This window comes from Arvicola amphibius, chromosome 17, assembly GCF_903992535.2.
Source record: "Arvicola amphibius chromosome 17, mArvAmp1.2, whole genome shotgun sequence".
In the NCBI taxonomy this organism is placed as follows: Eukaryota; Metazoa; Chordata; class Mammalia; order Rodentia; family Cricetidae; genus Arvicola; species Arvicola amphibius.
In genome coordinates, this window is record NC_052063.2 from 2764429 (window position 1) to 2784596 (window position 20168).

General features: G+C 42.2%; 2 protein-coding genes across 14 annotated transcripts in view; one reads left to right on the forward strand and one right to left on the reverse strand.

Moving 5' to 3' along the window:
• The window catches only part of Appl2 (adaptor protein, phosphotyrosine interacting with PH domain and leucine zipper 2), a 42488-nt gene extending 40591 nt beyond the window's left edge, over nucleotides 1-1897 (forward strand). For 2 of the 4 annotated variants that reach the window (XM_038314898.1, XM_038314897.1), the window contains 2 exons: nucleotides 21-68; nucleotides 918-1897. In XM_038314898.1, coding sequence (XP_038170826.1) covers nucleotides 21-68; nucleotides 918-1052 — 183 coding nt within the window. In that variant the 3' untranslated portion in view covers nucleotides 1053-1897. The remainder of the gene's footprint in view (nucleotides 1-20; nucleotides 69-917) is intronic. The other 2 variants (XR_005283662.1, XM_038314899.1) reach the window with 2 other exon arrangements.
• Washc4 (WASH complex subunit 4) overlaps nucleotides 1-20168 on the reverse strand; it is a 60837-nt gene that overhangs the window by 2381 nt on the left and 38288 nt on the right. For 2 of the 10 annotated variants that reach the window (XR_005283655.1, XR_006020685.1), the window contains 11 exons: nucleotides 19190-19324; nucleotides 17859-17967; nucleotides 15608-15674; nucleotides 14632-14718; nucleotides 13079-13226; nucleotides 11071-11167; nucleotides 10381-10577; nucleotides 9666-9765; nucleotides 6770-7275; nucleotides 2454-4911; nucleotides 496-2224 (listed from right to left, as the gene is read on the reverse strand). Coding sequence is in view for 1 of the 10 variants with exons in the window: in XM_038314896.2 (XP_038170824.1) it covers nucleotides 7208-7275; nucleotides 9666-9765; nucleotides 10381-10577; nucleotides 11071-11167; nucleotides 13079-13226; nucleotides 14632-14718; nucleotides 15608-15674; nucleotides 17859-17967; nucleotides 19190-19324 (1008 nt within the window). In the remaining 9 variants the exon portion in view is untranslated. Of the gene's footprint in view, nucleotides 1-495; nucleotides 2225-2453; nucleotides 4912-6097; nucleotides 7276-9665; nucleotides 9766-10380; nucleotides 10578-11070; nucleotides 11168-13078; nucleotides 13227-14631; nucleotides 14719-15607; nucleotides 15675-17858; nucleotides 17968-19189; nucleotides 19325-20168 lie in introns of those variants that run through there. The other 8 variants (XR_005283661.2, XR_005283660.2, XR_005283656.2 and 5 more) reach the window with 8 other exon arrangements.

Consider the following 20168-nt stretch of genomic DNA (forward strand, 5'->3'; position numbering starts at 1 on the left):
ATTTCTCTTGTCTCTTACAGATATGTTATGCTATTAATTTGGGGAAAGAAATTATTGAGGTCCAAAAGGTAAGCTGCATTTTAGCACTGGTCAGTAACTCTCAAAAGACATTAGCCATAGGAGGACACTCACTCTGTGCTAACGCTGGATTCCTCTGAGTGCTCTAACCAGATGCCGTGAGCAGGTGCCTCCGTCTGCTAACACATCCTCCCTGACAGTACTGCTGCAGCTCAGCTGCACTAACTTCCTTGCTCGCACTCAACCCGGCTACAGCTCTTCTTTCAAGTGAAGGTTCAGTACTCAGTTCCCACGTAAAGGCACTCATCCCCTGCCCAGCCGAGAACCTAGAGATGAAGGAGCCCTCCGTGCTGTCCAGCAGCGCACATCTCCCACTGCTCAGAGAAGCTCCTGAAGTAGTCTTTACGCTTCAGTCTGCCCGAGAGGGCAGGAGGGGTGCAAACCAGCATGCAGTGGTGTAGTCAGAAGTGTGCGCACCTGCCGTGAAGGACTCTCCTGAGCCTTGCTGCAGTCTGACGACTCAATTCCACGCGTACAAAAACCACCAAGAGCAGTACAGGACAGATGTGCACAGTGGGCTCCTGTGCCACTTTTGCCAACTCCTGTACACAATTAAAAGACACAGATGCAATGGCTTGAAGATGTGCAAGAAAAAAGTTTTCTGAAGGGCTGCCCTATAGACTCGAGGGAGACAGCTATAAATCGGGCACATTAGTCTTGCTTTTATAATAGCAACGCCAGCTTAGCATCTAGAAGTAATCCCCATGAGTTCCTTCGGATGGCAGCCCACTCTTACTGGGAATGGGGTTGCAGCCCAGAACACTGAAGGTCAAGCCGCAGGGGTTTAAGTGCATCTTAAGCTTTTTCTTTTTCCCCTTCTCTTAAACTCTTAACTTCAGGACCCAGAAGCACTGGCTCAACTAATGCTGTCTGTACCACTAACCAATGATGGAAAATATGTACTGTTAAACGATCAGCCCGATGACACTGGCGGAAGCCCGGGTGACAGCAGAGGCGCAGAATCTGAAGCATAACTCCCTTGGGCATCGGGGTCAGAGCGCCACCTCCTTAAGGGTTTTCAACCTCTCTGACGTGCAGGCACACTGACCTGATTTCAGAATGCTGACAGTCACATGCGGAATTGTACCCTTGGATGCCCTGACACAGAAACTTGGGAGGGAAGCAGTAAGAAATGGGTGGCATCGTGCTTACCCACCTACAAATGCTATTTTAGGTGCTCTGTGGTAAGTCTTTGTTCCAGACTGTGCTGTTGGGTACCCAGCATGAGAACTATAAAAATGCAGTGTTCACTTTACGTGGATGGGATCACTTCCGTTTCTACGATCCTTTTCTAAAAAAGACAGTCCTGGATCTACAATGTTAAATACTAAACAGTTCCTATTAATATGGTCTATTTTTGTATTTTACATAGTTGTAAGTGCCTGTCACTCTGAAGCTGTATCCCCGGACCTCATGGCATTGCTCTGCAGTTTGGTCTCAAACACTAGCAGAGACGGCCAGTCTTCACAACAGGACTTTCTGAACCAGCTTTCATTCTCTTAAATGTGGCTACTTTTTGTGGCTACTCACTGTGAGCAAGGGACAGCCCCACTAGTTCCTCTTCTTCTGAGCCAGACCTTCTTCAAAGGGACCAATTAATTTTAGAACTCATTCAAAGCTCACCTGGCAGTGGGGCTCAGTGTGAAGTTCTGTTTCTACCCTGATGTTTCTGGTTCCTGGAGTTTCAGACCAATTCCAACCCTGCTAATTATGAAGTAGAGATACAGATCTTGAAATCATGCAATATACTTAATTGTAACCAGCTTTATCAACCAATCTTTGTAATAATTTAGCAATAAAAATGACTGTTTTATCTCTTTCTGTGCTTACTGTGGTTAGTTTATAGGCCATCCCTAGAAGAAGGCCCAGGCTGGCCCCGCAGTCCTGCTTCTAAGTTCTGGAGTAGAGATGCCGTCGTGTCTGGATGTCAGGACAGCAGCACACCTACATCTTCCACACTTGGGGCAGAAGGAGAATGAGTTCGAGGCCAGCCTGGGCCATGTGTGGACTTCAGAGCAGCCCAGACTAAAAATACTGTCTCAAAAAACACAGGGTTCACTCTGCGCATTAGCTGAGCTCGCTGGCCGTCTAGTCTAACTTCACTCTTACTCCAAGAATTTGGAAGTTCCACTGTAGAGAGCTGAGCCTGTCTCAAAATTAAATAAAGTGGAGAACAACAGAGGAAGAACCAAATACCATCCCCTGGAATGCAGATGTGAGCACACACAAACATGCATAGACCACAAAGAGGAAACAACAGAAACCTTTTACCACCCAAGATCTGTTAGAAGGACCGCACCCTTAGATGTGCAGCAGGTTCAGCAAGCTGGCCTCAGTTAACCTGAGTCTGTAGCCTAAAATGAGCTCACAGGTACCTCACACGTTTCGGTAACAACCGTTGGGTCTGGGTTTCTGATGGGTTGCGGGACTGACACTCTTCTACACCTTCCTTGCTTACAACTTTCCGAGGGGTCAGAGATGAAGCTCAGTGGTAACTGAGTTGAAAACAAAAGCAGTAGAGCTTTAGCTCAGAGGCACAGCACCTGCCTATCATGAGCGGACACGTCCTCGGGTTCAATGGCTAGTACTGTATACAGCAAACACCCACTAAAGCACTGGCTAGTACTGTATACAGCAAACACCCACTAAAGCACTATTCTGACTGGTTAAAACAAGCCATGCAAACCCTGAGATAAAAAGACACGATGGACCGAATGGAAACATTAACCGAGGAGACCCAAGGACCTAAATATATAAAATATTTTTCAGGACAAAGAATTTCATAAGTTACAAGGGCTTGGAAACAAATATGCTTTCTCAAATAACCAGGAAGTGAAATCACCTATGTATAGCAGGTGGCAGAAGCAAAGCAATGAATCACATCCACGGAAGGCATGGGGGTCGGTTCCATGTTCCACAGTGCGATCCAGAAATGCACATGCCCTAGCACCTTTCAAGGACATGTATGAAGATGACTGCACCATCCCAGATACAGAAACCCAGTTCTCAACAGAACAGAACACTGGCATGCATGTAACCAGATATGACAGAAGGAAAACATCAACTACAGCTGTAGATCAACATGAAAGGACTCCAGCATGGTGAATTAAAGGCACAAAATCACAAGATTCATGTCTATTAACTGACCTGCAATACTTGGCCAAGCACAGGCTGTGAAAGTCAAGGGCAGATCACCACTGGGAGCTGGGGCAGCGTGGGGCTGGTGTTTCACTTAGTCTCGCATGCATCACGTATCTTCACTTTCAAAAGCCAGAAGCAATGGGTGACTTGGTCTTCTGTCTCAACTTACCAAAACTCACATTATAATGCATTAAAAGCACAATAAAAATTACCATGTGCCCAACTGTGAGATGGGAAAAATCTTTTTAGAAGCTAGCTGGCTGCCGGTTTCTACTCTCAAGAAAGGCAGGGTTTCTCTGTAGCTTTGGAGCCTGTCCTGGAACTAGCTCGGGAGGCAAAGGTAGGCAGATCTTTGTGAGTTTGAGGCCAGCCTGGTTCATGGATGTTTTAATCCCCCCACTTACGCCCCTTAATGATAATGGGAGCAGCAGTACATTGTCTGCAACTAGCTGAGCCACTTACCAGGGATTACTAACACATACATCAAATGAGGAAACAGAGATTAACAACCTAAATGTTACACTAGCTAATATTAACAGCACTTTATATACAAGTGTTGTTTTTGTTTTGTTTTTCCTTTTTAGAGACACAGTCTCATCATCTAGCCCAAGCTGACCACAAACTCAAGATCACCCCTGGTTCTCTCCCCAAACGCTAGAATATGGGAGATGCCACCATGTATGGCTCTAAGGTACTGTTTCCTAATATATAAGTGCTTTATATTAAAAAAAAATTAACAGTCTTTAGACGCAAAGCAATCTCTAAACGTTCTCAACGCATTCATTCTGAAGGTAATTCAGATACCAGAGATGAGTATTTTTTCTAACATTTCATTGCTTTTGTAAACCCAAAGGTTAAATACTTTAATAACACTTTTTATATAGGCCATGGTTAGAGGTGTTTTAGTCCCCTTCACCTTAATGGTAACATTATGAAAACTATCTCACTACACACAAACCTGTAAATGTATTTATAGTTCTTAAGCATGCTCCAAAATTATGCTATCAGCTATATATCACCTACATTCTTTGGTGTACCTTTACTGATAGGAACTGGAGATATCCAGTAAGCTAGGTGATATAGAACCACACCACTGGAGAGGGCGGAGTCTATTTACTGGCTCAATTTTTATATATATATATATATATATATATATATATATATATATATATATAATCGACTACACGTGTTTACTTTGTATGAGCTGAACTCTGACTCTGCCATCCTCATCTATGTAGCTGAATGATTCTGCTTAATTTCTACATCCTTAAACTTTTTACAGTCCTATTAAACTGTTCATAATGTTGGGAGGCCTTGGTTAAAAGAAAACAATGTAGCACAAAAGGCCCCTGAGCAGAGGCCCACAGTCTAAAATGTCTGCACATGAAGCTGCAAAGAGAATTATGCCAAACTAAAGCTGAACAAACTGGTTTCCTCCCCACAGCCCAGCATGACAACAGTGGTCTGTGGCAGAAATTCCTACGTCTCTGTGTCATCCGTGCAGCACCACAGAAGGAAAGAGGCAGCAGTCAGCCGTCCCCCCAGCGGGAGGTCTGACAGACCATCTCCCGCCTTCACTGTCCCCACATCATCTGCGTACGGTGCCTACCTGTGACCCCAGCACAGGGGAGGCCAACGCAAGGACACGCTTAAGTTTAAGGCCAGGCTGAGCTACAGACAGCAAGACACTCTCTAAGGGAAAAATAAAAACTCTGGTTATTATGATTTCAGAACACTTCCCGTTTGTAAACCGCACGAGTTATTTTAACATGTCACAGAAACTCAGCAAAGAAAGTAACTTCACTTGGTTCTTAGCTGAGACAATCGACCTATCAACAATCAAGGATCTAGGAAGGAGAGGGAGGGAACCACTCAGCAGACTGCCTGTCTAGCTCAGTCCTCAGCCCCAGACCACCAGAGTCACACTAACGACACCTACTGCTGAAGACGTTTAATTCTGGCCATAAACATCCAAGGGAAGGACAACGTTGAAATTGTATTTATTAATGTTTTATTATACATAATGTACTCTATTAGAGTTGGGGAAAAGGAGAACCCCCACACTCAAGTGAGATAAGAACCTTATTGTCTTTTACAAAATCTAATTAGAACTGACAATGTTATGGTTAGTTCTTAATTCCTGAGAACTGGAACATCATTAAGTTTTCTGTGAATTTACAACAAAACACTCATGTTAATATTTCAGTTACAGTATGTCTGAAAAAATGTTAGCAAGGAAAACCATCATCTAATGTATGCATCAACTCAAGCGTGAATACACGGAAGCCCTGTTGCTCTGCAGTTTAAGACCATTTAAATACATCTCTCTTCAGAGATTTTATTTCATCTACACGGCCTTATTATAGTTCACCCAGACTGTGGTGACATTAGTTCTAACACAGGTAGAACAATTATGTCATAGTTCACCCAGACTGAGGTGACATTAGTTCTCACTCAGGTAGAACAATTATGTCACTTTCTTCCCAATTTTAAGTGTCCAGGGAGACAGTATGTAAACTCTAATGTGCAGGAATAATGATGAATGAACATTTTTCTAAATGAAAGAAAATACTGGTACTATAAATGGTGACAAATCTGATATAATCAAATCCAGTATCATTAATATAAATATTTATAATAATGAAAATATAAATTATTAATTATGCAGCATGCTCTAGGGCCATCTCTACAGTTAGTATCAATTACAAACATTAAATGCCTTTAATCCATCCTTTGTTCATAATTCTCTAAACCATGTTTAACATAATAAAAAACATTTCCAATCTATTCTGCTTCTTCTGATTTAACAGTCATAGTATTTAGCTTGGGCTGGGAAAGTTCCCGAGCCCAATCAGTGAGTCCCAGGCAGGACCCAAAAGCTGGGGCCACAGAGCCATGTCAGAATTCTAAGCGTTAGGATTATTTGCAAGATTTATCCAAAGAAATAGTTAAGCAGGCAAATGCAACAGAAAAACAAGCATTTCCAAAAGAAATGTCTGTATTACAACTAAAGTTTTAAACCTTCCTTTTCACCCCAAAGGCATTGTCTTATTATACGTTGAAAGGCCATGACGGTTTTACTAACTAGCTAGCACAGCTTCACAAAAGTAACGCTGGCCGCTTGTTAGGAACTACATTTCCTCACGGTCTTTCTTTCTTTGAACATCAGAAAGTGACGTACTAGTTCCATTCTCACAGTGGTAATTACTGAAAGCCTGCCATAGTGCAGTATTATTTAATCATTACACTGGATTTAAAGTAAAAATCTGTCTAAATTGCCACCAGAATTTCAATTTAATGTAACGAAGAAACCTGAGTTTGGATGTAGGTAATTCATTCTTTTTTTTCCCCAGTATCAGAGTGCCTCCAAACGCGGTGAAGCTTCAAGTGGGAGTCTATGGCTTAATCTGAGTTTTCTTTGAGATTAAGTAAATCTTAAATTTAAAGCAAATGTTGGAGGATAAATGTTCCCAAAGCAATGTAAACTATTATAAAATGTCACATGGGCACCGGTTAGCCACACCGCACAGACGGTCACACGGCACCTCACCTCTAGCATCAGCGCATCCTCCGAGTCTGCTCAGACGGCCACGATTTCAAGCTCAACTCTCTTTAAATCGAGTATTTACTGGCTGTGTACAGCATATGCACCGACTTTACCATGACTTGAGATCAACATGGACCAAAGACACACACAAATTACAAACACAGAGTACAGGAGATGGGAAGCAATGGTGTGGGGATCTGGACTCTCCCTTTGATAGCGTCACGTCAGAGTCCAGCAGGAGCATCTTCAGCCTACACCCCAAAGATCCAATATCTGCTTCTCAGCCCTTGAAAACCAGAGCATCAGAAATAAAATGGGCTTGACTCCAGAGCACTGCCATACAGAATTTTCCATGATGTGACCTGGGAAATGACAATTTCTCAAGTAGTCTGTAATCCACGGCACTGGGAAGGCATCACGACACCAAGATGACCCCAGACATCATCTCACTACAGGGTCTGCAGACGCAGTGCCCTCAGGGACATCGCCATTGCTCGCTTTAGTTTCTTCTGAAAGCAAGAAAGTATCAATGGAAATACTTGTCAGTTTTTAAAAAGTAAGTTAATAAATACAGTTTGAAAAAAGGCTATACTACTAAATGTCAATTTATAAAGATGCATCCACAAAATATTTTTCTAACATCACAAAATATATTAGTTTGTTAAAAAATATCTTCCTTCTATCAGCTACACCAGACAGGAAACCAGACTGCCATTACTGACACCAACACAGCTAGAACGCATGTGTCAGAACAGTGTGGGTGAGTAACTTGCCATCAGTAAAGAGTATTTATCTGTGAGTATGGTATGCACACAAGTGTACACACGTATGGCGCATGTGTGCACACACTCACACATGGAAACCAGACAATGGACATTGGGTATCTACTTCTATCACTTTCCTCATTTTTTTAAAAAAAAAAAAATTTCTTTTCTGCATGAGTATTTTGCCTACATGTATGTGTGGCACCCTAGGAGACCAAAAGAGTGTCAGATCCCCTGGAACTGGGGTTATAGATGTTTGTGAACTGCCATGTGGATTCTGAAGTGAACCCAAACCCAGGTCATCTGAAGAGTTCCAGTGCTTTTAACTGTGGAAACATTTCTTCGGTCTCTGTAACAGAAGCCAGAGCTTTCTCATTGGCTAAACTGGCTGGCTATGAGTCTCATTGATGAGCTGGGTTTGCAGACACATGCACCATGCCTGGCTTTATAGGTCATCTGATGCAGGGTCTCTATAACAACCCAGAGCTTTCTCATTGGCTAAATGGGCTGGCCATGAGTCCCACTGGGATGAGCTGGGTTACAGACACATGCACCATGCCTGGCTTTCCATGCGTGCTGGAGATCTGAACTCAGGCTCTCTAAGCATTTACCTGCTAAACAATCTCCCCAGTTCCTTTTTTTATTTTTTGAGATTTTGTAGGCCAGACTTGTCTAGAGTTTCTGTAGTCTAGGGTAGCTTTGAACTCAGTGATCTGTTTCAGCCTCCCAAATAATAAGATTACAGGCATGAGCCATTGCCCCAGCTCATAATTTATTTATTTTTTTACATTTTGGTTTTTCGAGACAGGGTTTGTCTGTGTAGCCCTGGCTGGCCTCTGCCTCTCAAGTGCTAGATTGGAGGTGTGCCCTACCACCACAGCCTTTTACTATTGTGTCAACGAATTATTGGCACTTTGTGCAGAATGTCATGTCAGCATATGTTTTATGTCGGCAGCTGACAGTCATTTGAGTTATGTACTAGGCAGCTCTCACCACTCAGGCAACTGCGGTGGAACACTGACACGTGAGTGACATCACCAGACAGTGTCCTGAAGAACAGGGTCAGCCTGAAGACTAGGCTGGCTGTGGCTGTCTTCATGCTTAGGCCTTAAAGCAAATACAAAACCCACTTGCAGTTTGCTTAGTCAGCGGCAGTAAAACCAAAGCAACAGCTGTGTCTTCACAGCTCAGACGACCTGAGCACGTTCCTTCAGATGTGTGCGCCTGCACTGCTGTCCAGAACACTAACAAACAACAGTGCAGACAGACGGAGCTTCGGGAGTCATCTCCAGCACATGTTTATTAGTCCAGATTCTAAAATACCTGGATGTGCTTCTGATACCTAGTACTGATAAGTAACCCTTAACATATTCAACACTGACAAGAATAAACTGGTTTACATAAGTCTACTCAAAGGAACAGCCTCCGCTCAATGCAAATGAAAAAAAATTAAAAACCACCTTTTATGAAAATATTTTACATTTCAATTCATAAAAATTAACACGACAGATATAACATGGAAAAAACCATAAAATTCTAAATGTTACCTACCTCCTGTACCTACATACATTTCATAATTTCCACAACGGAATGAACAGAGTAGACAATTATTCTTCCATGTCACATCTGAGAGACATGGAGACCTGAGCCGTGCAGCACTGAGCAAGGCTGGTGCACACCGACTGAATCATGTGAGCCCCCATCACCCTACAGACTAGGATGGGCACAAGGCTTTCCACAGGGGCTCGCGTGGACCTCATCACGCAGAGTGGATGCTGTTATCATGACACCCACACCCAGGGATTTCACACCTCCTCAACAAGCACTGTCACCTCGGGCATCTCTGCAGCTCAGCTGTTTGCAGCTGCTGTTAACCAGCTCTTCCCTCCTGATACAGGCCTGAGCAGTAGGAAAGAAGCAGCTTGTTAAGTCTGTTAGATAAACCAGAGCACGGACTTAAGGAATAAAGTAAACCTTTCTCCACACCACACGGGATCCATGTGGGTGTTAGTAAAAGATTCATTTCTAGGTCTATATAATTTTCCAAAGGATTAAGTAAACTAGAAATCTGACAAGAAGATGGAACACAGTTGTCAACTGTTACTGGTTTATGCACAATTGTGCCTTTCACTAACCTTCCTTCTCTTTCTTTTCTTGATTCTCTTCAGCCGCAGTCTTGTCTGCTCTGAAGAAAATTCTTGCACTGCTCAGTGAGAAATAAAGCAGTTCAAATTCCTACATGAGAAAATTTGAAATAAAAAGGGAAATACTTTTAACAAAACAACAAAGTAGCATTTTAATGTCTCTAAAGTTCTAAGTACCCTGGCCATACCTGTGCACATGTGTGTATGGTGCATCCAAGCCTGTTCACATGTGTGACTGGGAATTCGTGTGTGTGTGTGTGTGTGTGTGTGTGTGTGTGTGTGTGTGTGTGCGTGCGCGCGTGTGCATAGCTCCAAAGTTGAAGTCAGGTGTCCTCCTCAATCACTCTCCACATCACATATTAAGGCATGGTGTGTCACTCAAACCTGGGGCTCACAGATTCTGGGTAGACTAGCTAGGCAGCTTGCTGGAAGGCACTTCCTGAATCTGCCTTCTAAGTGCTAGAATTATAGGCAACTACACCTTCCCAGCTTTTCCATGGGTTCTGGGGACCTGAACTCCAGTCCACAGGCTTGAAGGACAAGCATTTCATACCCTGCCATATTGCCCAGGCCAATCTAATTTTTTATGACCTAATATCCAAATATCAATTCTAACATGTATTCTTTTTACTGCTATTATCTCATATGGCTTCAGATATCAATTGTAGTGTAAATCAGTCAGCGGGATCTGGACCCGAGGCCCTACCTGCAGATAGACCTCCAGTCGCTTCTGAGTGAGGTTCATCGTCTGCAGCAGCTTCTCATCTTGACTAGCTGACTGTACATTCTGTTGCTTAGCAACTGCTCTTATCTCCTTTATGTACTTTTCTCTAACAGACTGGAACCAATGAAGTGAGTCAAACTCCTGGTACTGATCCAAAAGCTTTAAGGTATAAGCCACACCTACAGTAAAACCAAAATTTAAATTTCAGTGAGTACAGTCCTCCTTTCTCTCTCCTGCACCACAGTCACCTGAACCAATGCTTTCACACCTCGTTTCACAGCACAAACGGTAGCTGACCAGGGTTCTCTTCCAGGTTCCTTGGTTTAAAGGGGGGAAAGGTGAAAAGTATAAAAAAAGAAAAAAAGAAAAGACTAAAACATTACAATCCTGGACATCATCAGGAAAAATGAGCTGTCCATGGTCACAATACAAAATCCAGTGACAGACAGACAGACAGAGGGCAAGCTGGACAGACAGTATTTCTGTTCTAACGGCATCAAAGGACAGCACAGGGGTGGAAAGGCCTTGAGAAAAGCAGTGCTAACAGCAGGCACTCCTAGAGAAAACAGCGTATCTTAAGGTGCACATAAATATATTTTCGAGCAAATCTTTCTGAGAGCTCACTTTAAGGTAAACACAAAATTGATGGGAAAATAGCTATATTAAGCTTACCCATGGCAAAACCATCATCAGTAAATGCCGCTCCTATTTTATTTTTTTTATTCAATTTCTCTTTGCAGCTTATAGAATGTTCCACAAAGTTGAGCGTCTGAAAGGAAAGAAGACACAGAAAAACAACTGAGCTAATAAAATCCACAACTTTGCTACAACAGACATTTCAAGAACTACAAACATACTTTCTTCTCAGCTCCTGAGTAAACTGGCTCCTGGTGAGGAACAAACCCTGAAATGTCTCGAGGGCTGTTCGGCCAAGTCCTCTAGCATGAGACTCCGCTCCACTGATCTTACCCTGGCACAGTGCTCGGTGGAAGTCACCGTGTGCACAGTTTAGTGAGAACACTGACTCTTAGGAGATCTTGGCCCAAAGTGAAACACAAGGAAACATGGAGAGCAGAAAATGGTTTCACTTCTTTACCTCAAAACATAAGTACTTTTTACAAAGCAATCCTTCCTTCCACCTCCACAGATCACCCTAAAATACTACATAGTAGTGGCTCTTACTAACTATAAAATATCTGACAATTACAATCAATTTGTAAAATCTTTGTTGACTTCCATTTAGTCTTTTTTTTTTTTTAAATTTGCAGCTCATTATATTTATCTTCTCCCCTGGACTCAGACTATAAAGGACAAAAAATAGCACACTATGTCTTTGTACTACACATAGTCTATTATATAACTGAACTTTAAAAAAATCCAGACTCTTCCCTCAATTCACCTATGGTTCCACGGCTGCCTAGCATGGTCTGTATATGATGATCTCATGATTAAAGGAGATTGGGGAAGATTCAAGTTAGTACATATAGTAGTACCAAGTGACACACATCTTTAACCTCGGCACTCAGCAGATGTATATGGGCGTCTCGGCCACATTCGAGATATAAAAACAACAGTAAACAATAGATGTATGAAACAGAAAGGGAGGCGTTTCTAATAGGTGATGATGTATGTATACTAGGAAACTAGCAATTCAAGGAGAGGGGGTTTTATTTTGAGCACTTAAATTTTTTTCTTTTATTTGTTTTTATGTGTATGCATGTTTGCCTGCATGCACATATATGCACCATTTGCATGCAGTGCCGACAGAGGTCAGAAGGGGGTGTCAGATCCCCCGGGACTGTAGATACAGACAGCTCTGCACTGCCATGTGGCTTCTGAGAGTCAAACCTGAGTCTTCTGGAAAAGCAGCAGTGCTCGTACCCACTGACCCAGGCCTCCAGAAGTTTCTGTTGTTTGTTTTGAAAACCACCGAATATAGTTCAGGCTGTCCAGGGATAGTTTTGAACTCTGGATCCTATTTCTTTCTACCTACCTCCTAAAAGCAGAGATTACAGACACAGACCACCACACCCGACTACAGAGTGTGGGGAGAACCCGCACGCTAGACAGACGCTGCACTCAGTCGCACCAGGTCATGGAAAACCACTCCTGATCCAAATCAGATGTAAGAAGCCACCGTGCGCCTGTGGGTGCTCAGATCTCAGACAGCTGCTAAAATCCGGTACAGAAGCCTCCTAAGATCAGACTGACTGCTAACATACACCTTTCTAAACTCAATTCTCTCGCCGCAGTAACTGTTTCTAAATGCAGTTTGTGATGACTTGAGCTACTTTTAGAGAGCAACCACGGAATTCGCAAAGAGCACAAACATTCCAGGAGAAAGCACTACAAGTCATCACAGGTGCAGGCGTTCACAGCTGAATGGGGAAGTTATCTCAAAAGGTATGTTGGAACAAACCTGACATCATAATAAGTTGATCTGCAGGAAGCAGCTAAAATGTAAAGATCCTACAGCACACGGGGACGGACGCGCTCTCCAGTGACTGACTACGCGACTTCCTCTTGATGTCAGCTACGACAATTCAGCTGCAAGCCCAAGCTTTTGGTCATAACTGCTGACGTCACAATCCCAGAGGTATGAATGTACTTCACGCTTTATGGAAAGTGAATCTGTAGTAACACCTATTAAAAACTCACTTCTAGTTTTTCAAATACTCACTAGAGGAGGGACAATGATATAGAAATTCCGGAGATGTATATTCTTTGGCCTTCGAAATTCTGGAGCAAAAACATCTACAAGCATTTTGAAATATTCTGTGCCTTCAGCAGAATTTCGGGTATGATCACTGAGGACTGAGTCCAAATGCCTACAAAACAAAACAAAACAAAACATTCCTTGGTGTGGCTTTTTAAAAGTCCAGGTCTTTCATGGGGCTAAATAATACTACGCCAACTCAGGAAATAGCGTAGAATTTCCATGGACTTCAGGATGAGCAGAAACTAATCAGTGTCACTTAATGAACTTACACAGCATCCTTAAAGAGCAGCTTGTATTTCTTTTCTTTTCCTTTTTGTGCATTCATTGTGTTCATGCACACGTATGTATAACTGCATGTGTCATACACATGCACACACACTGCACGTAAGGTGGGCTCTGAGGGTGAGGTGCAGGCTGCTAGGCTAAGTGGCAAGTGCTCTTACTCGCTGAGCCACCTCACCATCCAACTCTTTACAACAGCCGTGGATAGTGTCCAGATAGGCACGCACACATAAGCAAATGCATGAACATGTAAACATGAGAGAACAGCTTGCAGCAGCTCGTTTCTTCCTTTCACTGTGTAGTTCTGAGGCCTGAAATCAGGTTTGGTAGCAAGGATTTTATGCATTAAAAAATCTTGTTGGCTGGGTCTCTCTTTCACTGTAAATATATTCTGTCACACTAAACCTCTTCACTAATGTTTCTAGCATCTGTTTAGCTTCCATCCGGTCCTCTTTCAGAGCTGAACGTCTCTTACAGTCTTCAGAACCAGCAGCTTCTATGGCTGGGGATTAAGTAGAACCACTACTACTCGCAAGCTCCACGAGTGGAAGGTTTTCTAAGATGCACATGAAGCAACTAGAGATGCTCTTCATCCTGTGAGAGGCTCCATCCTAATGGACTGGCAGTGTGGTAAGTGGGAACTGAAGCAGGACTGCACTGAATACCCCTAAGCTACTAACAGCACAGCATAGCGGCAGACCACACCGCAGCAGCGTACCCTGTGATTCCCTAGCATCTCCAGGATGGCTGGGAGTTGCTCCTCCCTGTTGCCCTGCCCAGCATCACAACAATCACAGTGCATAATACGTGCCTGGGAAAAGAATTAAAATAAAAAACAAGTAATATGGTTTCAATTGAATGCTTATCATTTTTAAAATATCATAATAACCAAAGTTAACATTATTTAGTTCAGGCACCATCTGTATATTCCATCACCCTAGAGCCTCCATGTGGTGGCTGGAAACTGAAGTCCTCTACATCAGCAGCCAAGTGCTCTTACCCACCGAGCCATGGCTTCAGCACCGGATGAATTTGTTTTACGATTGAGGTTTTAGGTATCACCTACAGTTACTCGCTCCATACAGGAATACGTGACTGACAGCTGTATGAACACAGAATTCTCCAGAAGATCACTTTCTGATAAGGTTTGAAAGTCTTAGAAGCGAGGTATTTCCTAAATTGAGACTGGAAGCGAATCTCAGCGTCCCAGTCTTGGCCACTCCCCAGCTTACCTGGCTGCTCTGAGCGTTTCTTCTGCAAGCCCTTCCTCCTTTACTAGTTCTTCAAAGCTCACAATGTCTTCAAGATCCGGCACGAATCTACGTGAGAATTTGAGAAGGAATTTATGGGGGCAAGTAAAATATATGCAACCAACACAAACATGAAGTACTATGGAAGGGCAAAAATTAAGTATGTATTTGGGAAAAACTTTGCATTTCAAGTAATATTGTTAATATCACTTTAGTTCCAAATCAAACTTTATGTACTCACATTCTGATATTCAAAATCACCAATCTTTACATTCACTAGTTATGCTGATAAAAATCACTTCACTGTATTTTAAAGAAATATTTTCAAAAAGTCTTTTTTTTTTTTTTTTTGGTTTTTCGAGACAGGGTTTCTCTGCAGCTTTTTTTTTTTTAGAGCCTGTCCTGGACCTAGCTCTTGTAGACCAGGCTGGCCTCGAACTCACAGAGATCCGCCTGCCTCTGCCTCCCGAGTGCTGGGATTAAAGGCGTGCGCCACCACCGCCCGGCCAAAAAGTCTTTTTTTTTAAAAAAAAAAATCTTTTCTTTTTAAAATTTTTTTAGCAGACTTATTTCTATTTTATGTGTATGGGTATTTGCCTGCCGATGTGTCTATGTGCCACGCCTGTGGAGACCGAAAGAGGGTGTTGGATCCCCTGGATCTAGAATTACAGCCAGTTGCTTGCAGCCGTATGGGTGCTGGAAATGTACCCAAATACTCTAGAGGAGTAAATGCTATACCATTTTTCTAGCCCCTTGATATAATCTTAAAATATAAGAGAAAAAATTCTTCAGGTGTTAGGATCAATGTTTTCTTCACTGGGAAGAAAACAAGTTTACTGAGTTTACATCAAAGGGGCAGAGGTTAGGCAGTAACACCTCAAATGTATTTAAAAAGCACAAGTACATTTTCTACAGTATTATGAAAGAAACGAGGCAGAAATCATGTTTGAATCCATACCTAATGGCATTGCTGCTGCAGTGAAGACCACCAGATCTTATCATCCGTATGTAGCCCATAGCATTACCTGCAATTCACACACAAAGAAAGCACATCTTTACAAGAGCAATTCTAACAATCAGCACAAGATACATACAGTAATCGACTGGGAAGTTTCCACTCCTAAGTACCAAAATATTCTGCTTTAATTTTAATTTCTGTCCCGTAAAAGAAAAAGTTGTTTTTAAAGTTGTTTTAAAAGTTAAATTTAGATATACACAGACATTACTATTTTAAGATAAATGTAATTCAGTTGATAAATTAAAACCATTAATTGCTTCGTTAAATGATCAAACATTTTAAAATTATAGTACAATTTCCCACACACTCCTCTGAAGTGCTGTCAGGAAATCTTTACTTGGGACCTCCCAAATTCGTCTCTCTAGCCTGGACTCCTCTGATCTCTAGACTTTTACCCAGTATTCATAATATTATGTGTGTGTGTGTGTGTATGTATGTATGTGACTGCGGCGCACCATGTCCTTCCGTCCAGAGTGGCATCCGCCCTCCATGCGTCAGCACAGCTCTGCATGATCCAGCCCAGGGCTGCTGTCCCAGTGTGCCCTGCTAACAGGCCTTCACTAGCTTCATTCCAGCCCTATTCCAGACAGTTCCTCAAAAATGCCGGGAGACTTAGGGCTTTTACACTTCCATTGCCTGTCTGGTACTCTATTTCTCCAGACACACACAAGGTTTATCCTTTTCCATTATTTAGTTCCTGTTCAAATTTCACTTCTCTGAAAGTCTTCCTGAATATCACTGCACAGGACTGCTCAGCCCACCACATTTTACCCAGAACGACTTAATAGATACCCAATCTTTTTGTCTGCCTTTCTCCTCAACTAGGATAAGGACCCACTGAGTTATGGCATCTGCCTTCTTCACTATCCTATCCCTAAAGCAAACAAGTCCTGAGTCACAAAAGTAATTCGATATGTAATGGAAATGAAATTACTTGGGAGAAAAAGATAGGCCAAATAAAAAGGTTAACAGTTAATATCTCATAAGCATTATGGTTCCGATATGAATGCTACACAGTAACAATCATGACCTACGTTAAGGCCTATTCCAACTGTTCAAGCATTTAAAAAAATATGTAACATGTATTTTTAAAAATTATGTATTTTATTTAGAGTGTGTCATGTCTCTGGAGAGTTTTTTAAATATAGAATTTATTTTATGTGCACTGGTGTGAGGATGTCAGATGCCCTGGAACATACAGACAGTGTGAGCTGCCATGTGGATGCTGGGAACTGAACCTGGGTCCTCAGAAGAACAACCAGTACTCTTAACCACTGAGCCATTTCTCTGGCCCCATTAACACACATCTTTTAAAAATTAAATACCTAAATTGACTGTTTCAACTAAAGTAAAAGGCATGCTGAGAATAGTATTAAAAGCAAAAGGCCTAGCTAGGCTACTGAATTGAAATCTAGATTCTACCATGTGTTGGCTGTGACCTAGATCAAGCTAAATAAATTACTTGTACGTCAACCTCCTCATCTGTTAGACTCTAAAGGCAGGGACTTCATTCACTGTCACATCAGCATCTGAGACTTTCATTGATCATAAATCCTCCAGGATGAGAGAATGGGAACACCACATCACCTACTACGGGTGGCTTCATACAAAGTCACAGCCCTGAAAGCATGCTCAGTACACGTCAGCTGACAGGGTCACTGAAGAGAGTGCCCGTGAGCTGGCCCAGGGCAGAAGTGTCACCACACTGTATTTCTCCGTCTCTCATCAGCACACGTCATCGGCTCACAGAGACCACACATGCCAACAGACTGGGAGCCTGCTAATCTTTGAGCTTAAATGGAGTTCTTCCCTCTAAAAATTATGTACTGTATTTCAAAAGTCAAGCCTGCTTCTAAAACACGACAAATCCTACTCAAAGCACGAAATGGCACAGTATTAAAAAATTACATCATTCAATAAATAATCTATAATCAAACTTACACAAAACCTACTAAACTATTTTTACTTACCAGTTGATTCTTCAATTGAGAATGTAATTCTGGGGTGCATTTATTACGCAAATGTCTAATTTAACAAATTTTATTTAGCCATTTACTGGTAGTTCCTACTCAACAGTTTAGTGAGTGGAATGAAGTAGAAGCATTCACACAATACATGAGCTGTCGCATACATGTGGTGTATGTGATTCTGGCACTTGCACTATATTTTTCAATACTTTGAAGTGACTTACCAATCTGGCTGATGAGCTGCCTGAACTGGTCAAGGTAGCTCTGTCCCTCTGGTGTGATTCCAAGTTTTCTTATGCCACGATTGAATTTTTCTGCTCTATCAAAAGGATACTAAAGAGATAAATTTAAGGATATCTTTAGGCCCTTAAAACATAAAATCCTTAGTAAATGGCTCATGAAATGTATCACTGTCTTTCTATATTTCATTATTCTTTATAAAAATAAGTCACTCAAGTCTAATGACAAATCTGTAACAAGCCCTGCTGGTGTTCAGAGCTTCTGCTGCTGCTGCTTTAGTTTCAGCTAAAGGGAGAAACTGATGACACCTAACTTATTCCCACCCCAGGAGCTGCCTGGCCCAACCACTCTATCAGACCGAGAGAAGGAACTGAGCCAGTAACCGCGTGTGTCCACAGATTCGTGAACAAGTTCCTATAGGCCTGTGGCTGAAGAATTTACACACATTCCTTCCAAATAAATAAATAAATAAGCTGCTTAAAATGCTAAGCTCAGTAGCACAAAACTATGATGCCAGCCCTGGGGAGGTAGAAGCAAGATCAGAGTTCAAGACCCTCCTTGGCTACGAGCAAGTGTGATGTCAGTCTCACATGAGATCCTGCCTCATAAAACCAAAACAGAAAAAAAAAAAAAATTTCTAGTTGCCTTCATCAGTTTAGGGTGAAAAAGGCTTTCCAAGTTCTGGCGAACACTTCCTGCAATGACACCGCGCTCTACAGCCTCCATCCATAGAGAGACATCTAGCACATGCTCTACTGATGACGTCCTGTCGTTAATTCCTACACTACCACGGATACACTCAGGAGCTATACACGCAGCTGAGACTAGGTGAACCTCTGTGTAATTCACATCGTTCCACAACAGGGAGCAGATGCAGACCCCACCTCAGCAGTGAGTTCTCACCTCACACGGGGAAAACTCCCACGGAGGGCAAAGGGAGCACAGAGTTCTGTCTGTGAGCACAGGTTCTGCTGGTTTGGGCTGTTTCAGGTGTATTTTTGTTTTCCTTATGGTACTGGGGACAAGGCAGACAAGTCCATTGCCAAGAAGCTACATTCCCAGCCTCCAAACCAGCACTGCTAAAACTGCTGGAAGGAAACCAGCTGGGCAGTACTTCTGGAGCATTGGACAGCATTGCCAGAATCCGCCTTAAGCCTCCCGAGAGAACACAGGGAGTTGCGGGGAAGCAGGAGGGGAGGGAGGACACAGGAGACAAGGGGAAGACAGTCGCGAAGAGGTGTGGTAACAAAGCCTAGCACAAGCATCTGTCATTACACAGTAGTCGGATCCAGGTACCGAAGAATACACAGCATACCTTGTGATCACTTTGGTCCTTGATCTCCCTGAAAAATCGAATATCTTTAATCAATCTTGATTTGATATGTTCATCATACATAAACTGGCTAAATATATAGAACTTCTTTTTCAAAAACTGGTAGGTAAAATTAACCTATAAAATTAAAAAATGAAAGGTTAATATGAAATTTCAAATAAATGAAACAGAATAAGTGATCTAAAAGTACTATTTATGAAGTCAACTAGTAATGGAGTTGAAATATTTAAGTAGTTTTTAGTGCCCAAATTCATAGAAGTTTCTATGGACTTCTCTTATACAAGCTTCTCTCTCCTGCTATGGGGGGTAGGGGGCGTAGTCTCATGATAGGATTCAGAGTTACACTGGGAAAAAGTATCAGCCCTACAAGTAACCTGCAAGTAAGGGACAGGATGCTGGGGAAGGCACCAAACAACCAGCATTCCACATGCAAGGCAATGTGCCTGTTCCGCTGCTAGAGGTCTTTGCTCTCATTAGGTCATGTTCTAGTAGAGTAGCAACAACTTAAACATGTACTAACTAATCATTAAATCAAACTGCAATAATTAATAAAACTTAAGAGTGCAGGTGCTTTGAGAATGACTATCTAAAGGCCCAACCTAAAAGTTCACAAATCTTCAGAAAGTGAGATATGAGCTGAGATTCGAGTATTATGCAGCTCATAAAATTAATTCTGTACTGCAATGGAAGCCTACACTAACCCCTATGCCATTACTCTCAAATGTTACTAATGGTGTTGGCCAATTTACTGCCTACACTTACCTCTTTACAGAAATGGGTGCTTACTTATGACATAAGCATTTAAGGCATAGATGCCTTGGTCTTCTCTACTTTTCTTGTTCTCTCCTTCCTGCTTTATTAGTGGGTAACCTGTCACTCTGATTCTCATCTCCTGCCTAGGTTACCTACATGACTATCAGTATCTTCTATTACCAAGAAGGCAGAAAACGTCTGCTTTTCT